Genomic DNA, 19,080 nt, shown 5'->3' on the forward strand with positions numbered 1-19,080 from the left:
CACAAAGTTAGTACTAAGTGGAGAAACAGACAATGACACCACCCTGGTCCTGGCTGAAGATGTTACTGGCTGGTTTTACCCATTTACTTGTAATTGTTTACAAGAGTTACTATCAGACAGGTGTTTCGGACTTAATATTCAAATGGGCAACTTTACCTCATTAATACCAAGGATTTAAAGAAATACTATTCTATGGGTACTACTGCTTAAGTTTTCAATGTCCATCTTGGCCTGGTTAATACAAAAGATTAAAATGTTTTTTGGCAGTACCTGTAAAGGTTGAAGATTTAAATGGCAGGTCATTCATTTAGTAAATGGTAATTAATGGGCATTGTGACATTGATGGTGCTGACACAGCCAGTTTTATCCACACTGCTTTAAAAACTAAAGCGGTGCTGTCACACTTAGGTAGAGGCAAAATATTTAAAGTAGCTTTGAAAAAATTAATAGCCATTAAAGCTAACTTTCCGTTGATGAAATAATTTTGTGAGAGAGATTAATCACATTTTTCTTAAAGTGCCAAGTGCTGTATTTGTTTCTGTGAATTACAGTTTATTACTCATGAGTCCTCTGTCAGAGTTGAACTGTTCCACTTGACCACTTGCAAATTTTCAAGAAGGCTTCCTCTGTTTATGAGAAGGTGCTGATATAAATATTGTTCACAAGTAAAAATGGAAAAAAAATTGCTAGGTTTCATGATCTCTTCTAAGCAAAATTAAAACTAAAAGTCTCAGCAGATATAAAAGACAAGATATTAAAAAGTGATTAGGGAGAAATAAATGTGGTTTTACTCTGAGTCAGTTATTTTTATTCTGTTTTTTCCTAGATGGTGATCAAGGTGTTTAGAATCCACTCAAATTGCAGTCACTTATCACTGGTCTACTACCACACTCCATTACTTTGCACATAACCCTTTTCTGTCATTGACCCATTCATAAAGTAACTTTTCACATGGCAACTCCTTTCTGTCCTGGGAAAAGTTGCTTTGTGCATCCCAAGAAGTCAAATCATTGCAGCAATATCATTTTCATCAAGTACTGATCAGATCTTGTCTAAGATCCGAGGAAGTTTGTGTCCTCATATTTCTCCTGCTTGCTTCTGACATGCAATGATACCTGTAGTGTATGAATACTCCTGCTTACATCCTTTGAATATGTGGTACTTTAGTGATAGCTGTGGTGTGTGAAAACTCCTGCTTACATCCTTTGAATGAGTGGTACTTTAGTGATACCTGTGGTGTGTGAAAACTACTGCTTACATCCTTTGAATGTGTGGTACTTTAGTTATACCTGTGGCGTGTGAATACTGCTGCTTACATCCTTTGAATGTGTGATATTTTAGTGATACCTGTGGTATGTGAATACTCCTGCTTACATCGTTTGAATGTGTGATATTTTAGTGATACATGTGGTATATGAATACTCCTGATTACATCCTTTGAATGCATGGTACTTTAGTGATATCTGTGGTGTGTGAAAACTACTGCTTGCATCCTTTGAATGCGTGGTACTTTAGTGATACCTGTGGTGTGTGAATACTCCTGCTTACATCCTTTGAATGTGTGATATTTTAGTGATATCCATGGTGTGTGAATACCCCTGCTTACATCCTTTGAATGTGTGGTACTTTAGTGATACCTGTGGTGTGTGAATACTCCTGCTTACATCCTTTAAATGTGTGATATTTTAGTGATACATGTGGTGTATGAATACTCCTGCTTACATCCTTTGAATGTGTGGTACTTTAGTGATACCTGTGGTGTGTGAATACTCCTGCTTACATCCTTTGAATGTGTGATATTTTAGTGATACCTGTGGTATGTGAATACTCCTGCTTACATCCTTTGAATGTGTGATATTTTAGTGATACCTGTGGTGTGTGAATACTCCTGCTTACATACTTTGAATGCGTGGCACTTTATACATAATGCCCCCTCAACCCTCCACCAAGAGGTGAATATTCCATGCATTTTTCACTTCTGTCCTTTCTGTTGAACAATCTGAGATCCATTGATGGTGCACAGAGATGCTTAGTTTTTGGACCAGTGTGGGGTACTTTATATATTTTAACCAAATTTAGATTTTATATCTGTCATCGGTGGCAATACTACACACTGGATGTTGTCCAGGGAATCAACAGGACAATGCAACCAGAATGATTTAAAAAGCAATATCACTCTTGACTATTTAATTACAATTTAAAAGGACAATATTACACTTTTGGTAATAAATAAATAAATAAATAAAAACAAATGTTTTATCAGTTACTATGTAATGAGTCAAAATGTAGGGAGGTAAAGTCATTATCTTGCAACTGAGGATTAAAGGGGTAAATCCACTACCTGAGTACATAATAAGGAAGTAAAATAGAGTTGCTTCACTCTGACATTGATGAGGCATCCATTGCTATGTGCAGAATAAGGATTTTAAAAGAAAGTGCGTTTCGACCGATAAATAAAGAATTAAACAGTGCATATCACTTTCTAGGCATTATATAAAATTTAAAGAGTCACCATAAGTGTATTTCTTTTGGATAAGAACTAAAGAAACATTGCCATTACAGTAACACGTATAGCAGTATTAAATGAGCAATGCTACTTTCTTAGTAATAAATAAGGCTTTAAAGGACATAGTCCTTTTTACACTATAGGGATTCAAAGAAAATGATCTCTTTCTGGGTGCTGTTGGACCTTTATAAAGAAGCTGCCATTTTTTCCACAAAGACATTATTTAAAGGAACATTTACTAGTTTTTAATCACTGTGTGCTTTTAAATTGAAAATGTGATAAAATAATGGTGTGACCGAGAACAAGAATACTTTTATCAATAAACAGTGAAGCAAATGTATTTATATTTCTACAGTGGGATTCTTTGAAAGCACATTTGTACAGAAGAATTAATGGATGGTGTAAAAAAAAAATAAAATAATGGGGCAGCAACTGATGACAATACAAGAAGATAAACAACATGCTAAGTTTAAAATACAAAATGGAGAAACAATATTTTAGGGATAGTAATAAATCTGAATATGAAACACCAAATAATTTAAGTATATATTAAAAATATATTATATTCAAAAGGTTTATATAGGCTGGCTAACAGATCTAAATAATTGTGAGGCCAGATGATACAAAAACATGGATTAAAGAAGAACTCTGCTTCAAATGGAAGGGATACCTGCCCTTCCAGCATGTCCTGTTTATGTTGTAAATGAGGTTTAGGTCTCTTTTAATGATGTTTGCTTTGCTGATGTGCAACAGGTCAATGAAAGTGGAATCACACACTGCTTTGTAGGTCAGGCATAGATTACCTTTCAGCAGTCTATAGGAGACTGAATACAGGGATAGGGCTTTGAGGTGATCTGCATAGGACATGTTGTGTACACTCTGTATTGTTTTTGTGAGGAACCTCTATGGACACACCAGTTGTTCCATATACCTGCTAAACTGCATACTGATTTGTCTAATGAGGGCTGAGTATAGGGAACAATTAAATCCTTGGACTTAGATGCCAAAGCCTTGCTTATTTGTTCAGGAGCACAGGATGATTTCCTTACAACTGTAGACACATGACTGTCAAAGGAAAGATTACTCTCTACATGTGTTCCCAAATCCCTGACTACTGCATTATTAATGTGCTAGTTTCCAGGGGTAGCCATCTTCCCAAAGGACACTATTATTCATTTTGTGTCGCTGAGATTTAGACTGACTCTGGCACTAGTTATTGGTCAATTTCAGCCTCCTTGGATGGTATTTGTATCTTTGAGGGATTTTATGACTCTGCCTAGTTTCCAGTCATCTGGAACCTTGGTCAGTCAGAGGCCCTTGATGCCAGTCCTGACTTCAGAGGCCTACTTTGTTGTTAAATGTTGACTATGAGATATTAATGTATACATTCATTACCCGATAGATTATAACCTCTAATGCATTATCTTATAGATGAACATCAGGTAGGTATTAGAATTAAAATGCAAACTCAATATAATATTGAAAGGATCATACCATTGATTAATTATACAAATTAAAATAAAAAAGAATTGGTGATGATTAACTTAAGTATTAAAAAAATTCAAACTCATTGGGTTGGATTATTTATTTAAAGTACTAGTAAAATTAACATTTTCTATTTCTTTTCTTATACTAATTCACCGTTATATAATAATTATATTTCACTATATTTCATATGCTCAAATTGCCACTTTTTGGCACAGAAATTTAAAATAAATAAAGAAGCCAAATAAGGTTCTATGCTTTCAGCCCTTTTGCTTGCGTAAATAGTAGAACCCTTCCAGATTCAATGAGACAAGGTCACTATATCAAGGGAATTATGACAGGTGAAGTGTATATTTCCAAAATATTGTTTGCAGATGATATATTATTAACATTATCATATCTGGATACTTAAATTATATGGGTCAGTAATATTTTGAAAAACATCAAAAAGATGTATTGAATGCAAATAAAACTAACATGATAATGAAGTTGAATGTGACAAGTTTAAATACAGTTGGGGTCATATGCCAAATAACTAGAAATCCTGCTTTTTTTAACCTTGGTTGCTATAATGTAAATTAATTATGATATTATTTAAAAGAAGATAATGTAATATGCTCAAATGTAACATTTTTTTCTGAAGACAGATTAATGTTACTAATCTATCCTGTGCATTATACAGACAGCAAGATTCAGTACATTATACAAACAGTATCTATAATGCCAAATAACAAACATACAAAGTCAATTATTTTTTTTTTAGATTTTTTGTGGTACATCAGTAGATACAGAATAGCATCATTCAATTATATTATAGCATGGGATGAAAATAAATTTGTCTTCTTGATATAAAATGGTATGGTATTGTGTCTAACTTTAAAAGTAATTGTACAATGTTTATAAAATTCTTTCATGGCAAAATGCTAAGAGATGTATAATAAACTGTGTAATAATAACAGCAAATTAATACAATAAAGATTGACTCTAACCACAAAGACCTAAAAAGTAAAAAAATTAATGGACATTCAGAGGCTATGTAGCTGAAACATTTAATGTCATTAAGTGGTCATTTACATATATCCCATGGGCCTCCACTACAGGAGGTTTAAGTGGCAACTCTAGCTTGGTTGTTTTTTTCTTGCAGTTTTTATTATATTTAAAAACTGGCAAATTGGAGACATTAACCTTAGGTATGAATGGAGACTGTAACTTTGGAAGCAGTCTTTACAGCTATAATAAGGAAGTGTAATTCTGGATATTTACTTCAGCTTTAAAAAAAGGATATAATGTGTACTATTTTTCTTGCATTTAAAGAAGAATATACCTGTGAGTATCATACAAAGATATAAAAGACAAAGGTAATTCTGGATATTAACCTACATTTAAAGTGGTCACATATCTGTTCTTTAAATCTTTTGTAAATCATGGGGCACTACAATTATGCTCCAAAAATGGGGAAAAAGACAAGCTTGCTAAGCACCTTTCTGATCTCAGAAAGGTGACTGACAACCTTTTGTTAAGTATCTCCAAACACTATCACAATAGTGTCTCATGCTGGGGACTGACCATGAACAATGCCATCTGATAAACAACAGCAGCAAAATTAAGTGTCCAACAATTTTTAAGCTGTTTATTCTTCAGAGGGACATGGTTTTTCCCTGCTGTCTGTTAGATGGCTCTAAAGTGTTTAACTAGCTCTCAAGGGCCTTGAAAGCTGGTAAAACACTTTTCACTCCTTAAGATTTTTCTGTAACTAGTAGTGAATGGGGCATATAAAGCACCATGCACTACAAAGAATTATGATTAGGTGTCATCGATCATAACTGTTATAATGTGCTCTTAATATTGATGTCAAGACTAAACTCTTGAGAGCTTTTCTGTCAAGAACATTTCTTAGGATCCACGTTTCAAACACATAATAAGTTGGTTATGATCGGAGACCTGATCATAATCCAGCATATTTAAAGTGGATATATCTGTGAGTATTAACAATTGATTTAAAGGGGGGGCAGCAATGGGTATAATCTCAGATTAGAAGTGAGCAGCTTCCTGAGGGCACTGATCAAATTTATTTATTTGTTTATTTATTTATTTATTGGCATTTGTTTACCGGGAGAGTTAACTGGGCTGAAAAGAGCCCATTTTCAGTGGAGGCCCGGGGAGAAAAGCTCCAATAAAACAATGCAATACAACAAGGTAATTACCATACAAGGAATTTACAAAACAAGGTAATTACCATACAAGGAAATTACAACAATGTAGTTACAATATTTACGGGAATCACTTCAATACAAAATATGGCAATCAACTGATACAAAAAGACAAATATAGGCAATTCAAAGAATGAGAAAATATGCAATTTAGACAGAATTAAAAGTATCAAAGATATGTGGCATTCTTTAGCTGTGATGGTATACAGGAGATATGATATGGACCAGAAGTATCATTTACAAATCAAAGGATAGTAACAATCTGGTACCCTGAAATGGCAGCACCTCAAAACTGTCCTAACTAAATTACATTTTCTCTAGAGTTCATCCTCACTCTTGATATAGTTTAAGAAGGACATTTTGACCAAAGGAGGGGAGAGAAATTTCTCGCATAAATAAATAACTTGATATGCCTAAGTAGGTGCTAAATCACTAGTATGGCACAGTGTGTGCCATACTAGAATTAAGGAACTTCTAATGATCTGTTTCCTGTGGTCCAGTGGTCCAGAGTTTGATTCTCTCAACTTACAGTTGCCTAACTGTGTGGCTCTGAGCAAGTCACATAACTAGACACCAGTCCTTGGCTGAGTCTGAAAAAGGTCCATGGAGATCAGAACCCTCCCTTGGTAAACAAATGTAACTAAAATAAAATAAAATAGTCAAACATGCAGCTCCTCCTAGCTACTAATTCCTTTATTACACTCCTTGCTACTGATGTACTGATTATATCCCACAATTCCAATGGAATATAATCTGTATTTAGTGACAAATGAGCACTGTTGGCTACAGAGTACAGACCACTTTCATTCTCTGTCTTCTTTGCAAAGAGCTATAATAGTGATTTGTAGTAACATGAAACGTTTACTCTCTGGTGCTTCACAAAGTATGTAGCATGAAGTGTAAGTGTTAAAGGTCAGGACTGTTTATGGGCTGAGATAATTAACTTGTAGTGCACAGTTCTTATTGAGGTAGCATTCTAGTGCAAAAAAATGGAGAGACACAGATGTGCATGGCCACAGTTGTTATGTGAAGCAGTTAGATGTTCTTATATGAGCTTTAATTTTTTTACACACAGAAAAGCTGCTCATGCCTCCTTTACTCTGATTTGCAATGGTAGCAGCAGGAACAGATAAAAAGTTGGTCCTCTTTGAGTTACTTATGTAGTAGCATTTTGCAAACAGCTAGTTAACTAGCTGACACCAAAATGTCTACATCCTGTATGCCCACTCTCCCATTAGAAAAATCAGTTCCGCAAACATCTGCAGTGACACAAATAGTATGGCATTGTACCATGCTGGTCTGTGACTGACCAACATATAGGGCTGAACACAAAACTGCCACTTTTGGGATATCTATATCTGCCTTAGATGATGCCATTATACCATCTAGGGAACATATTTTATCTGCCATTGTTACCATCTGTGAAGATTGGGTGAAGATAGATGAAGGCTGCCAGCCTAACCAGATAGAATTTTGCAGATAATTCTGTCATTTGTAAATATGAATGCAAACTACAGGCTTGTTGTCTTAAATGTAAAGAAATAGTGTTACATGTGGAACTGGGAAAAAATGTGACAACAGTGCACTCTACTGACCAAAGTAAAGCATGTGGTGACCCTTTGATAAAGACAGTGGTGCTGAAGGGTCTAGATGAAGAAATTCTTTTTATTGCTTTAACCAAGAGTTAAATTGCTAGATTTAAACATGCAAATGTATTTGTATTGCTCTGCTTCCTGACCAGCTGGAATATAACAAAAGAAGATGTTAAGAATGTAAATGCAGTTTCTGTTAGCCTTGGAACCCAGGGAAGTGTGAAGAATGATGTAATGTGAATCAGAACTGCAGTTTCAATTTAAACAGAGAGAACCAGAGATTATGAAGCATTTTTGTCTTGACCATCCAACTCACAGCACTGTCTTGCTCTACATGTAAGTTATTTTAGAAGTGTGTTTTCTTTTAGAAATAGCTAGGAACTAGAAATATTAGACTAAGTGTTTTTCTGTGATGTCAGAACTGTACTACCAGATTATTTTAAGTATTTATCTGTGATCTCTGAACTCTTGACTAGCACTGTGTAGTAAGTATTGTCTTGTGTTTTTATTATTTATTATTAAATATTTTAAAACCTTTCAACTGTGGTGGTTTTGTTTAGAGGTATTTTAAGCTCTAGAGTACATTGTATATTTATAGTGATTACTGTACCAAGTTATTCTAATAAGCCTTGACTGTTTAGTTATACTACCAAGTGGATAATAATATTGCACAGTAACAATTGGACACCCTTTTAACGGCCTTTGACTAGCTGATTAATATTAGCTGGGTGGTGGCAGGTGGTACTACCATATAGTCTGGGTAATAGGGGCAGAGCTGGAGAACCTGTGCCAGCCTTTCCCAGGAGTGTCTGTGTGGTTGTATAAACTCTTATTTCAAAGTGTGTGTGTGTCAGCTACTCAGGCAGGGACATGAAGCACTGGTTGGGTAGAGAGGGTGCTGGAGGTTTTAGCTTGCCCAGTTAGGCTGAGATTTGGACCCTATAGCTTTGCCAGTGGGGAGTCTTATTGGGGACTTGGAGAGCTAGGGAGCTAAATTGCACTTTACTGTGTGTATTTGTTATCCTTTCCTTCATATATGAGACACCCTCTCTGGTGTTAGTGGTGAGGAATGAGGCTCCTTGATTGCTGGGCTAGGGCACGGGCATCACACCATTTGTACAGCATGACAGATTCACATAGACTGCCATGGAGGGAATCACTCTGGATGAATGCAAACTGTCCAGCAAAAGAGAGATTGGGAGAGCAAAGATGTTCTGCATGTAAAGTAATTAGGGCTCATTTGATGAAACAATATGTTTTTTGGTATCAGAGCAAGTGTCAGAAGGTTTCATAATGTAAAACCAGCCATTTTGTTACCATATCAACCATCCAGAGTGAGACAGCAGCCTTGTTTGTAACAACCTTGCTCCAATCTGTGTATACGCTCATGTCAAGGGACACACTCTATTTGCCCCATTATTGCTCATTGTTTCATCCAAGGTTTGAAATCTAAGAGCCCAGTACTTGATTCTGTCAAACTGGAAAATTGAGGGGGTTTATTTTATTGCCTACCCACTGTTCTCCCTATACTCTATGGCAACAGTTAAGTAGTAGTCCTTATACAGGACAGGTGTGAATATTTTCACATATTCCTCCTACCCAGTTATGTCTTGCTTTTTATCTTGTTTTTGTTATGTGACTAACTGCCATAATTTCACCAGTTTCCACTTAGGAGGTCCTACAATAGCAGCTACTGTTAACCACCTCCCAATAAAGGTCAGTTAGTTATCTATCATTCATTCATTCTGTACTATCCATAGGTGGGCTTGTCAGCATAAAGACCACTAGTCAAACCTGAATCTCCAATAGTACAGGCCAGTACCCTACTCGTGCAGCATCATTGCAGTCCATAAAACAGTATAATGAGTTATTTGCAAGATATAGGGGGTATATAAGCACAATTCCTGGCTTTTATAGTTTCAGGATATGTTGCTGCATCAACATCTCACAATGATGGAGGAGTTCATGCTGTTACTTTTTGTTGAACATTCTGTCAAGATTTCATTTTTTTTAATATTTTGTTAACATCAGGAATTTGCACTCAACAACATGGATGATGAGAGCTTGTCCTTTGTTGATTTGTAATTCATCCAATATATATATATATATATATATATATATATATATATATATATAGATAGATAGATATATGTGTGTGTGTCAGAGTTTGCATGGTTCACATATAGTAACTCTTTCTCATATTCTTTGATTTAGTGGCCTGGGGATCCTGGTACGATCATGTCAAAGGATTCTGGGAGAAGAAGGACCAACACCAGATCCTGTATATGTTTTATGAAGACATGAAAGAGGTGAGTGACTTGACAGACAACAGCTGCATCCTGGTATGTGACACATTGATTCTGACAGTGTCAGGTTCAGGTTGGTATGTGCAGAATGGACTCTGACAGTATCAGCTGCAGACTGGTATGTGACAAACTGAATCCAGTTGTATCAGCTGCATTCTGGTATGTGACTGAGTCTGACAGTATCAGTACAAACTGGTATTTGACAAAATGAGACCGATATCATCAGGTGCAGACTGGTATGAGATAAACTGAGACCAATAGTATATGATCTAGACAGGTATGTGGCAACTTGAGTCTGTAAGTTTCAGGTGCAGTCTGCTATGTAACAATCTGACTTCAATATTATCAAGTGCAGACTGGTATGTGGCAAACTGAGTCTGATAGTATCAGGTGCAGACTGGTATGTGACAATCTGACTCCGATAGTATCAGGTGCAGACTGGTATGTGACAATCTGACTTCAATATTATCAAGTGCAGACTGGTATGTGGCAAACTGAGTCTGATAGTGTCAGGTGCAGACTGGTATGTGACAATCTGACTCCGATAGTATCAGGTGCAGACTGGTATGTGACAATCTGACTCCGATAGTATCAGGTGCAGACTGGTATGTGCACAAAATGGCCAGCACCAAATGGGTGAAAAAAGAAAACTTTAATGTGGCAGCAATAGCATAATAGTGTGTGTCAAAATACTACCGAAAAAAAGCAAACTGGTTTCGGCATAAATGTGCCTTCCTCAGTGCAGTAATAATCCAAATACAATAGATGTAATATATATAAAGACACCTTCATCAAATACAAGCATGCCATTGGATGATTAAAACTGATCATGCAATCCAGGTTTAAACAGACCCCCCCCCCCGTAATAATCCAGCTCGATTCTTTTCAATTTAAAATGGTATACCAACCTGTCTTACACAACCTATTGCCTGTAACCCGATCAGTTATAAGAAATTTGAACTGTGCAGTAGTGTGAATCATGGTATGTTTGCATAAGGATTTGGACAACCTTTTATTCCTGATGTCACTGATATGTTCTGATATACGTATTCTCAGTGGCCTGGAAGTTTGACCAATATAAAAAGCAGAACAAGAACATGTGGCTAAATATATAACCCAGTTGGTACTACACTTACCAAAACAATGAATGTCATAGACCTTGGAGGTGTTTTTACTAGTGAATTGTTTGTTCTTAAGAACATGACTACATAATGAGCAATGACCACAGGGTGTACAGCCCACCAGTTTATCTCCAAACAGTGTAACCTGATGTGTATTAGGGTCAGTCCTGTGTTTGTAATGGTTGAAATATGTTCGCAGAGTTGGACCCCGTCGGAAGGAGAATAAACATTTTGGAGATAAAATCTCTGCCAACTTATCATGTGACAAAAGAATGTTCCAGTGATGGTCAATGATGTTGCTAAAGGCATTGGTATTACACCCAAAAGTTGTGGCGAGTCGAACTGGCTCGTGTTGGTCCACATTTTGTTGTTTATATTTCAACAAAGTAGATCTGGGTTGTTGGGATGCACACTCACTGGCTACCACTATATTGTTCATGTCATATCCTCTGTTTAGAAACCTTCCTATCAAGTCCTGTTGAAAATGATGATATGAATTATCAGAGGAACAGATACGTCTAATCCTGAGAAATTGAGATCTCAGTATGTTACGGATAATATGTTTCGGATGATAACTGGTGGCATGAAATAACGTATTATACTGCAGGTGTTTACGGAAGACCACAGTACTTAGAGTATGATCTGCCTCCCTTGTGATGGTAACATCCAAGAGAGTGATTAGATCAGTATGAGAATTTACCGTGAACTGAATCCCCCACTTGTTCTCATTAATATACTGTACAAATTCCTGTAAATCCTCAGGCCTCAGAGTACGTATACAGTCTTTGGCCAGCTTGGCTGATGATTTATTATTAGATGAATGGGCCATGGCCCAACATAAGGCACCATGGCATTTGTAGATGTGTTGATTCCATATTATGAGTATACAACTGATAAATTTATTCTGGAGGTCAAAGCCACATGTGAAGAGGTTAGAAATTTTGAAGGTGAAACATTTTTTGAGACTTGTCGTAACCAATTGGTTAAGGCTCTATTTACACTAGAAAAGCAGCTCAAAGAGAAAAAAGTTCATAAGTTCAACAGAGACCTCACGATTATGAGAGGGGTAAATCTTTTGGTTTACAAAAGAATGTTAAGTTTGCCCATCATAACACCACCAAACCTACTTTTAAGAAAAAAAGGCCCATATCCATTCTTAAAAAAGGCCCTAGTGGCTGTAGTGGTACATCAGGGGATGAATCATCCTCCGCCACTGACATTGAGACCACTCACACCTCAGACTCACCTATTGCCAAGAAACATCCCAGCTCTGACCCTTTTGGTTTACAAAAGAATGTTAAGTTTGCCCATCATGACACCACCAAACCTACTTTTAAGAGAAAAAGGCCCAGATCCATTCTTATAAAAGGCCCTAGTGGCCGTAGTGGCACATCGGGGGATGAATCATCCTCCGCCACTGACATTGAGACCACTCACACCTCAGACTCACCTATTGCCAAGAAACATCCCAGCTCTGACTCTTTAGGTGGAGAAGGCATAGGGGCGGCAGGAAGCATCGACCAAGTAAACAACATACAGCATCTTTTGGAACTGTTAACACCACACTAGGGGACACATGTAATGTGTATAATAGTTCTTTCTGTTCATATTTTGAGGCTGAAATAAATCTGTTAAATAAGGGTCTCAATTTTGTTCCTGACTTTTTTGTTAATGAAGATACATTGGTTAATGATGTACTAGCATTTTGTCATTTATTGAACCTAAGATTATTTTTTGATCAAGATCCTCACACTCAAAGATCTACTAAATTCCACTTTCACAAATCTTCCATCATGCCTCCCATGGACAAACATGTAGCTATCTTCCAGGAATGTGTCCTTAAGGATCTGCACTTCAATAGATCTGAGTTTTATAATGCCCGGTCCAATCTTACTAATGAAGAACAACAGGTGTTAGCCAAATTAAGGGATAATCAGGATTTGGTTATCCTGCCAGCCAATAAGGATGGGGCAGTCATCTTCATGGATTGGCCAATGTACTTGGCTGAGGCAGAAAGACAATTGTCTGACGGCCAATTTTACATGCACATGCCCATTGATCCAACAGCAAAATTTAAAACAGAAATTGATGAAGTCCTAAAATTGGCCCTTGAGGAGGGCATTATCAATAAGAAAGAGTTACATCATCTGACAGTATCTGATCCCCAATCTCAGTACCTATATCTATTACCCAAAATTCACAAAGATTTATCTAAACCACCAGGCAGACCTGTCATGTCAGGTAGGGGCTCACTGATGGAACCACTAGCTGCCTTTCTCACCAAATATCTTAAACCATTATTACAATTGGTCAGGGCCAGAATTCAGGATACCACACAGTTTCTACAGATTATTATGGATACACAGTTGGAACAGAATTGACTAATGTGCACATTAGATGTCACTGCCCTTTACACTAAAATTCCCCATTGGACTGGTCTGGGAGCTATTCCATATTGGCTAGATAAGGCCAACTTGTATTCACCAGGTTTCAACATATTATTAGTCTGTTTGACCAAACATGTTTTGACCAAAAATGTGTTTTACTTCCATGGAAAATGTTATTGGCAGGTTAAGGGCACTGCCATGGGAACTTCTTTTGTTCACATTTATGCTGATCTGTCCATGGACTTCCTTGAGGAACAATTGATTTATGATAATAACCATAATTTGTACTTAAACGAAATTGATATTTGGAGGCGCTACTTGGATGATTGCTGGATGGTGTGGAGAGGTGACAGTCTATATTTACAGGAATTTGTACAATATATTACAAACTAACAGTACATGACAAAATTTTTGCATACAAGTACTCAGAATAACAATCTGGTTGTCCAAAATACACAAACTATACCTACCACACATAGTACACACCCCACACATAGACCTACTAATGCTGTGGCACTTAAATGCAATCTTCCCAAACCCCAAACCCCAAACCCCAAAAACCTGCCACACATTCCACCTGCAAAAATTACCTTCAGCAAACTGAAAAGCACTCAGCAGTAACAATACCTAACACTGCACATGCAGCCACACCCAGTGGAGCCTCAACTACTGAAGCCCATAAGGCAAACCAATGCACTAGCCAGGATCTAGACACATGGGGCTCCATTGTACAACAGACTGATGCCCCACTCACCAGGCTGAACAAGGAGAAAATAATGATCAGTTACCTGTCAAGGGCCATGACCCACTAAGCATGCACTCATGCCATTACACCATAGGTACCAGCAGAATTCATTCATAGTCCATGTAGGTGTAAATGACCTGAGAAGTACCTCCCTATACTACATGAAGAGAGACATTATGGAGCTCCCAGACTATATGTCAAATGCTGGTATGTGCCTAACATTGAGCAGCATTCTACCTTTACCAAGGACGATGCCACAATGCAAACAGAAGATGACTGACTTTAATAACTGGCATAGTTTCTGTTATAATTTTTGGAAGGATACAATATTTTTCAACATGGAAGGACATGGTTAACAAACCATGTTGCTTTACCAAGGATGGTTTACACCTGTCCCCTCTAAGTTTTTGAATACTGGCCAAAGCATTGTCCTCTCTCCTGACAGCTTTTTTTAGGCAATGCCAAATGGACAAAAATTCCAGGATATCAAAAACTATCCAAGGAAATCTAAAGATGTTACTGCCCAGTGTTAGGAGTCTAAACAAGAAGCTCCACTCCCTACAAGATCTCCTAACTCTGGAAAATGCAGACATTTGTGCAGTTAACAAGACATGATTTAAAGCCAAAGAAGCTATTCCAGTAGTGCAAGCCTTCAGTGTCTTCCACACAGTTAGACCTGCAACTGTACAGGCAAAGGAAAAAAGGCTGACGTATCTTGATCTACATCAACAAAAAGCATGCACACCTCTAGGATATTTATACAAAAAGATGTGCTTCCACATCCAGAATACCATGGACAAAGTCCCATATCTGGCCCATAGCCTATACTTGGACGTACTGGAGACACTCACCATTCAACCAAATACCATACTCATCCAGGACTTTAATTATCTCAATGTAAACTGGGAATGCTACATGACAACAAATTTGCAGGTGCAGAGATTCATAGACTTTGTAAGCACAACCACCCTTGACTAAATAGTGCATATGCCTACCAGACGTACAAACACATTGGACCTGGTACTCACAATCATTGGGGAATGCTGCATCCTCCCTCCCCCAGTATGATCTCCTCTCTGGTAAGGTCAGACCACAAAACAGTCCCCTTCAAAATAAAAATCAATTCTGTAACCCCAGTAAACCCTGTCACACTTAGAAACTACTCCAAGGCAAACTTACCTTTTATTAAGCAAAATCCTGTCAAAATTTAAATCCCCTCCAAACTCAGATAACATAGCAGCCTTTGCAGAATTATTCACAGAAGTTCTGTACAATATTGTTAATGACTGCATAGAGGTGGCTGAATCTACCAGAAGTAAACTCAAAACTAACTTAATAAACAAACAAACCTGGTGAAATCCAAAAATGGGTTGTACAAAAAAAAAAAAAAAAAAAGCCAGAGCTAAAATTAGAAAGTGTAACACCAAAAATTATCAAAACTCTCTCATCAAACTGAATGGATAACTAAGAGGACCAGTTAAGTCCAACAAAGCAAAATTTGAGGTGAAGATAGCATCCCAGGCCAAGGACAACCTTAAGACCTTCTTCAGTTATGTCCAAAACCTCAAAGGCAGAACACAACAATGTGCCAAACTGCTGGTAAATGAAGCTGCATTCACAGAACCAGGAGATATAGTAATTTTTCTGGCTGACAAATTGAGCTCCAACATTAGCCCCCATCCCAAGCCATCCCCCCAGGAAATGCCAGCTAACATAACCCCTCCAACTATCAGTAGGGAGCTAGCCTTCAAAATGCTTTGTGAGGCCAAGAATACAGCTTTAACCGGCCTCGATAATATCTCATGATGCTTCATAAGTAATCTGAAATATAACCTATCAGGGCCACTATAGTCACTATTCAACCACAGCCTCAGAACAGGCTTCATGTCATGCAAATGGAGGACAGCAATGATCATTCCTTTACACAAGGGTAGGCCATCAATGGATCCCAGGAACTACAATCACATTAGTCTGGCTATTCTCATATGTAAACCCAATGAAGGAATTAGCGTAGAAATGATTAGCAGTGACATAGGAAACTTCCAGACCCTGGACCCAACCCAGTTAGGTTTTGTCAAAGGCAGTTCATGCCTACTGAACTTGGTGGTCTTCTTTGAGAAGGTTATCAAGGCAATGGATAAGGGCAAGACAGTGCATACTACCTACCCTGACCTAGCTAAGGCATTTACTACAGAACTTTACTTGGGCATTGTAATGAAACTAATGGAATTAGGCATAAACCTCTTTGTAACCAGTTAGATAGCCAGCTGGATCATAGATAGGATCCAGGAGGTTAGGACTGGACAGACCACCCCCACAAAGAGGCCAGGCAGCAGTGGAGCCTCCCAGTGCTCTGTGCTGGGCCTATTCTTCTTTGGCATCTGTTTCTTGGAAGTCAAGACCAATGTCAAGGGCCTCTGGCTTACCAAGTTTGCAGATGTTTTCAAGCTTGGAGCAATCAAAGACCCCCCCCCCCCGATACTAAAATTTTATAGGAAGGTCTAACACAGACAAATGCCCAGTGCCAAAGCCACAGCTAAAACTAAATGACAAGAAATGCATAACAGTATGTTTTGGGAAGTTAGCCACCCTGGGAAACTACCTCATCAATAAAACACTCCCAAAAGTAGATACAGTAGTTAGTGATTTAGGGTCTCATGCAGACAGTAACCTAACATTCCACCAACATATGTCTAAGGTAGTAAGAACATCATTCTTTGCCACTTATAAAGTAAGGGAATGGAATCGTGGTCCAGAGAAGTCATCATGCCATGTTCTCAGCTGTAATCAGACCCATCACTGAGTATAACGCCCCCTTTGGTATGTACCTGACTAGGCATATGAAACAACTGGAGCAACCACAGAGGTTCCTCATAAAAAGAATACAGGGTGAAAACACAATGCGCTGTGCAGATCACCTCAAAGCCCTATCCCTATACTCTGTTTCCTACAGACTGCTGATAAGCAATTTAAGCCTGGCATACAAGGTATCCTTGGATCCTGCCCTGATGAACCTGTTGTGTATCTACAAAATCAACATCAGAGCTGCTAGATCCAAGGATTTAAACTTTGGTTGCAATTTAAACAGGACATGTTAGAGAGACAGGTATGTATCTCAGAAAATTTTCATTCTCTGGAATAGGCTTCCCATCCATGTGAAACAGACTAATTATTTAACCATGTTCAAGTGTAACCTGGACCAGTGGAAGGGAAATCAGAAATTCACCCCTGATCTGATACCTTTTTCTGTGCTGGACAGAGGCAACAGTTAAATAATGTCCTAACATACACTCCTTAAACAACCTGTAAGGCATGGTTAGACTTTGGGTTGCATGGATAAGCTTATAAAGATCCCAGTGGTTGTTAGCCTAGTATATACCTGTGAACCTATGAACTTCTGTGCAGGCCCATTCATTCTCCACAGCTTATCTCTTTCATATGTGACAAACTGTAAACACACAAGACGCAGGTTCAAGGTACTACATTTCAAAATGCTCCACATCCCTAATACTTTCTTATAGACCCTGAATCCTTTAACCGTTAAGTTATCATCCTACTGTTATATTGGTTATTGCCCTGATAGTATTACTTGCATTTTCTTTGTAAACATTTCATTTTGTACATCACCACAGAAGTGTGCCAAGTTGACTAAAGTGAGGGACTGCAATAAAATGTGCAAAACAGTTCATGGAAAATGCTGATATTAAACAGTTCATGACACATGATGATATTAAACAGTTCATGGCACATGCTGATATTAAACAGTTCATGGCACATCCTGATATTAAACAATTCATGGCACATGCTGATATTAAACAGTTCATGGCACATGCTGATATTAAACAGGTCATGGCACATCCTGATAGTAAACAGCTCATGCCACATCCTGATATTAAACAGTTCATGGCACATGCTGATATTAAACAGTTTGCGGTGCATGTTGATATTAAACAGTTCATGGCACATGCTGATATTAAACAGTTCATGAGGCATGTTGATATTAAACAGTTCATGGCACATGCTGATATTAGTTCATGGCACATGCTGATATTAAACAGTTCATGCCACATGTTGATATTAAACAGTTCGTGACACATGCTGATATTAAACAGTTTGTGGCACATGTTGATATTAAACAGTTCATAGCACATGCTGATAGTCTTCTATTGCACATTATAGTTGTAGGGATATTTATAAGGTAGTAGTAAAAAGCCATCTGAAACATTTTTCTAACTCAGCTACACAGTGCCGTTTTTTTATGTCCATTGTATATTTTTGAGCCACCTACACTCACTATCATATCATGCCACACTATGCATCTCCATTGACAGTTTTAGTTTTGACATTTTCCTGCACTTGAAATCTATTACAACTGCCAGCACCTTTTTGTCTGTCTATCTCTCTCTTTCTCTTTTATTCCCTTATTTGTAATTTCCTGATGTTCTCCATTAATACACATGTATTTTACTTCAATATATAAAAGATAAACCATTTATTTATTTTTAGGTTCTCTTGTTCAATTCTCGGCTGGAGCGCCTTCTGTGTGGAGTCTGCATGTCCTCCCTGCGGTCGAGTGCCATTCAAAAGACATGTGTGAATGGGCATGCCTTCATTGAAGGTTGGGTGTCGGGCTGGCACCTTGGCACCATAAAAATCGACTGCCAGTCATTAGCAGACCGGAGTTCCGCTGTGGCGACCCCTAACCGGGAAAAGCCGAAAGAAAAACAA

At 37.8% G+C, this 19,080-nt stretch overlaps 1 protein-coding gene across 1 annotated transcript in view; it reads left to right on the top strand.

Moving 5' to 3' along the window:
• Nucleotides 1-19,080, top strand: part of LOC122813763 (sulfotransferase 1C1-like) — a 244,763-nt gene that overhangs the window by 141,147 nt on the left and 84,536 nt on the right. The window contains exon 5 of the mRNA XM_044086254.1: nucleotides 10,008-10,102. Coding sequence (XP_043942189.1) covers nucleotides 10,008-10,102 — 95 coding nt within the window. The remainder of the gene's footprint in view (nucleotides 1-10,007; nucleotides 10,103-19,080) is intronic.

This window comes from Protopterus annectens, chromosome 10.part0, assembly GCF_019279795.1.
Source record: "Protopterus annectens isolate FY-2018-M chromosome 10.part0, PAN1.0, whole genome shotgun sequence".
In the NCBI taxonomy this organism is placed as follows: Eukaryota; Metazoa; Chordata; order Ceratodontiformes; family Protopteridae; genus Protopterus; species Protopterus annectens.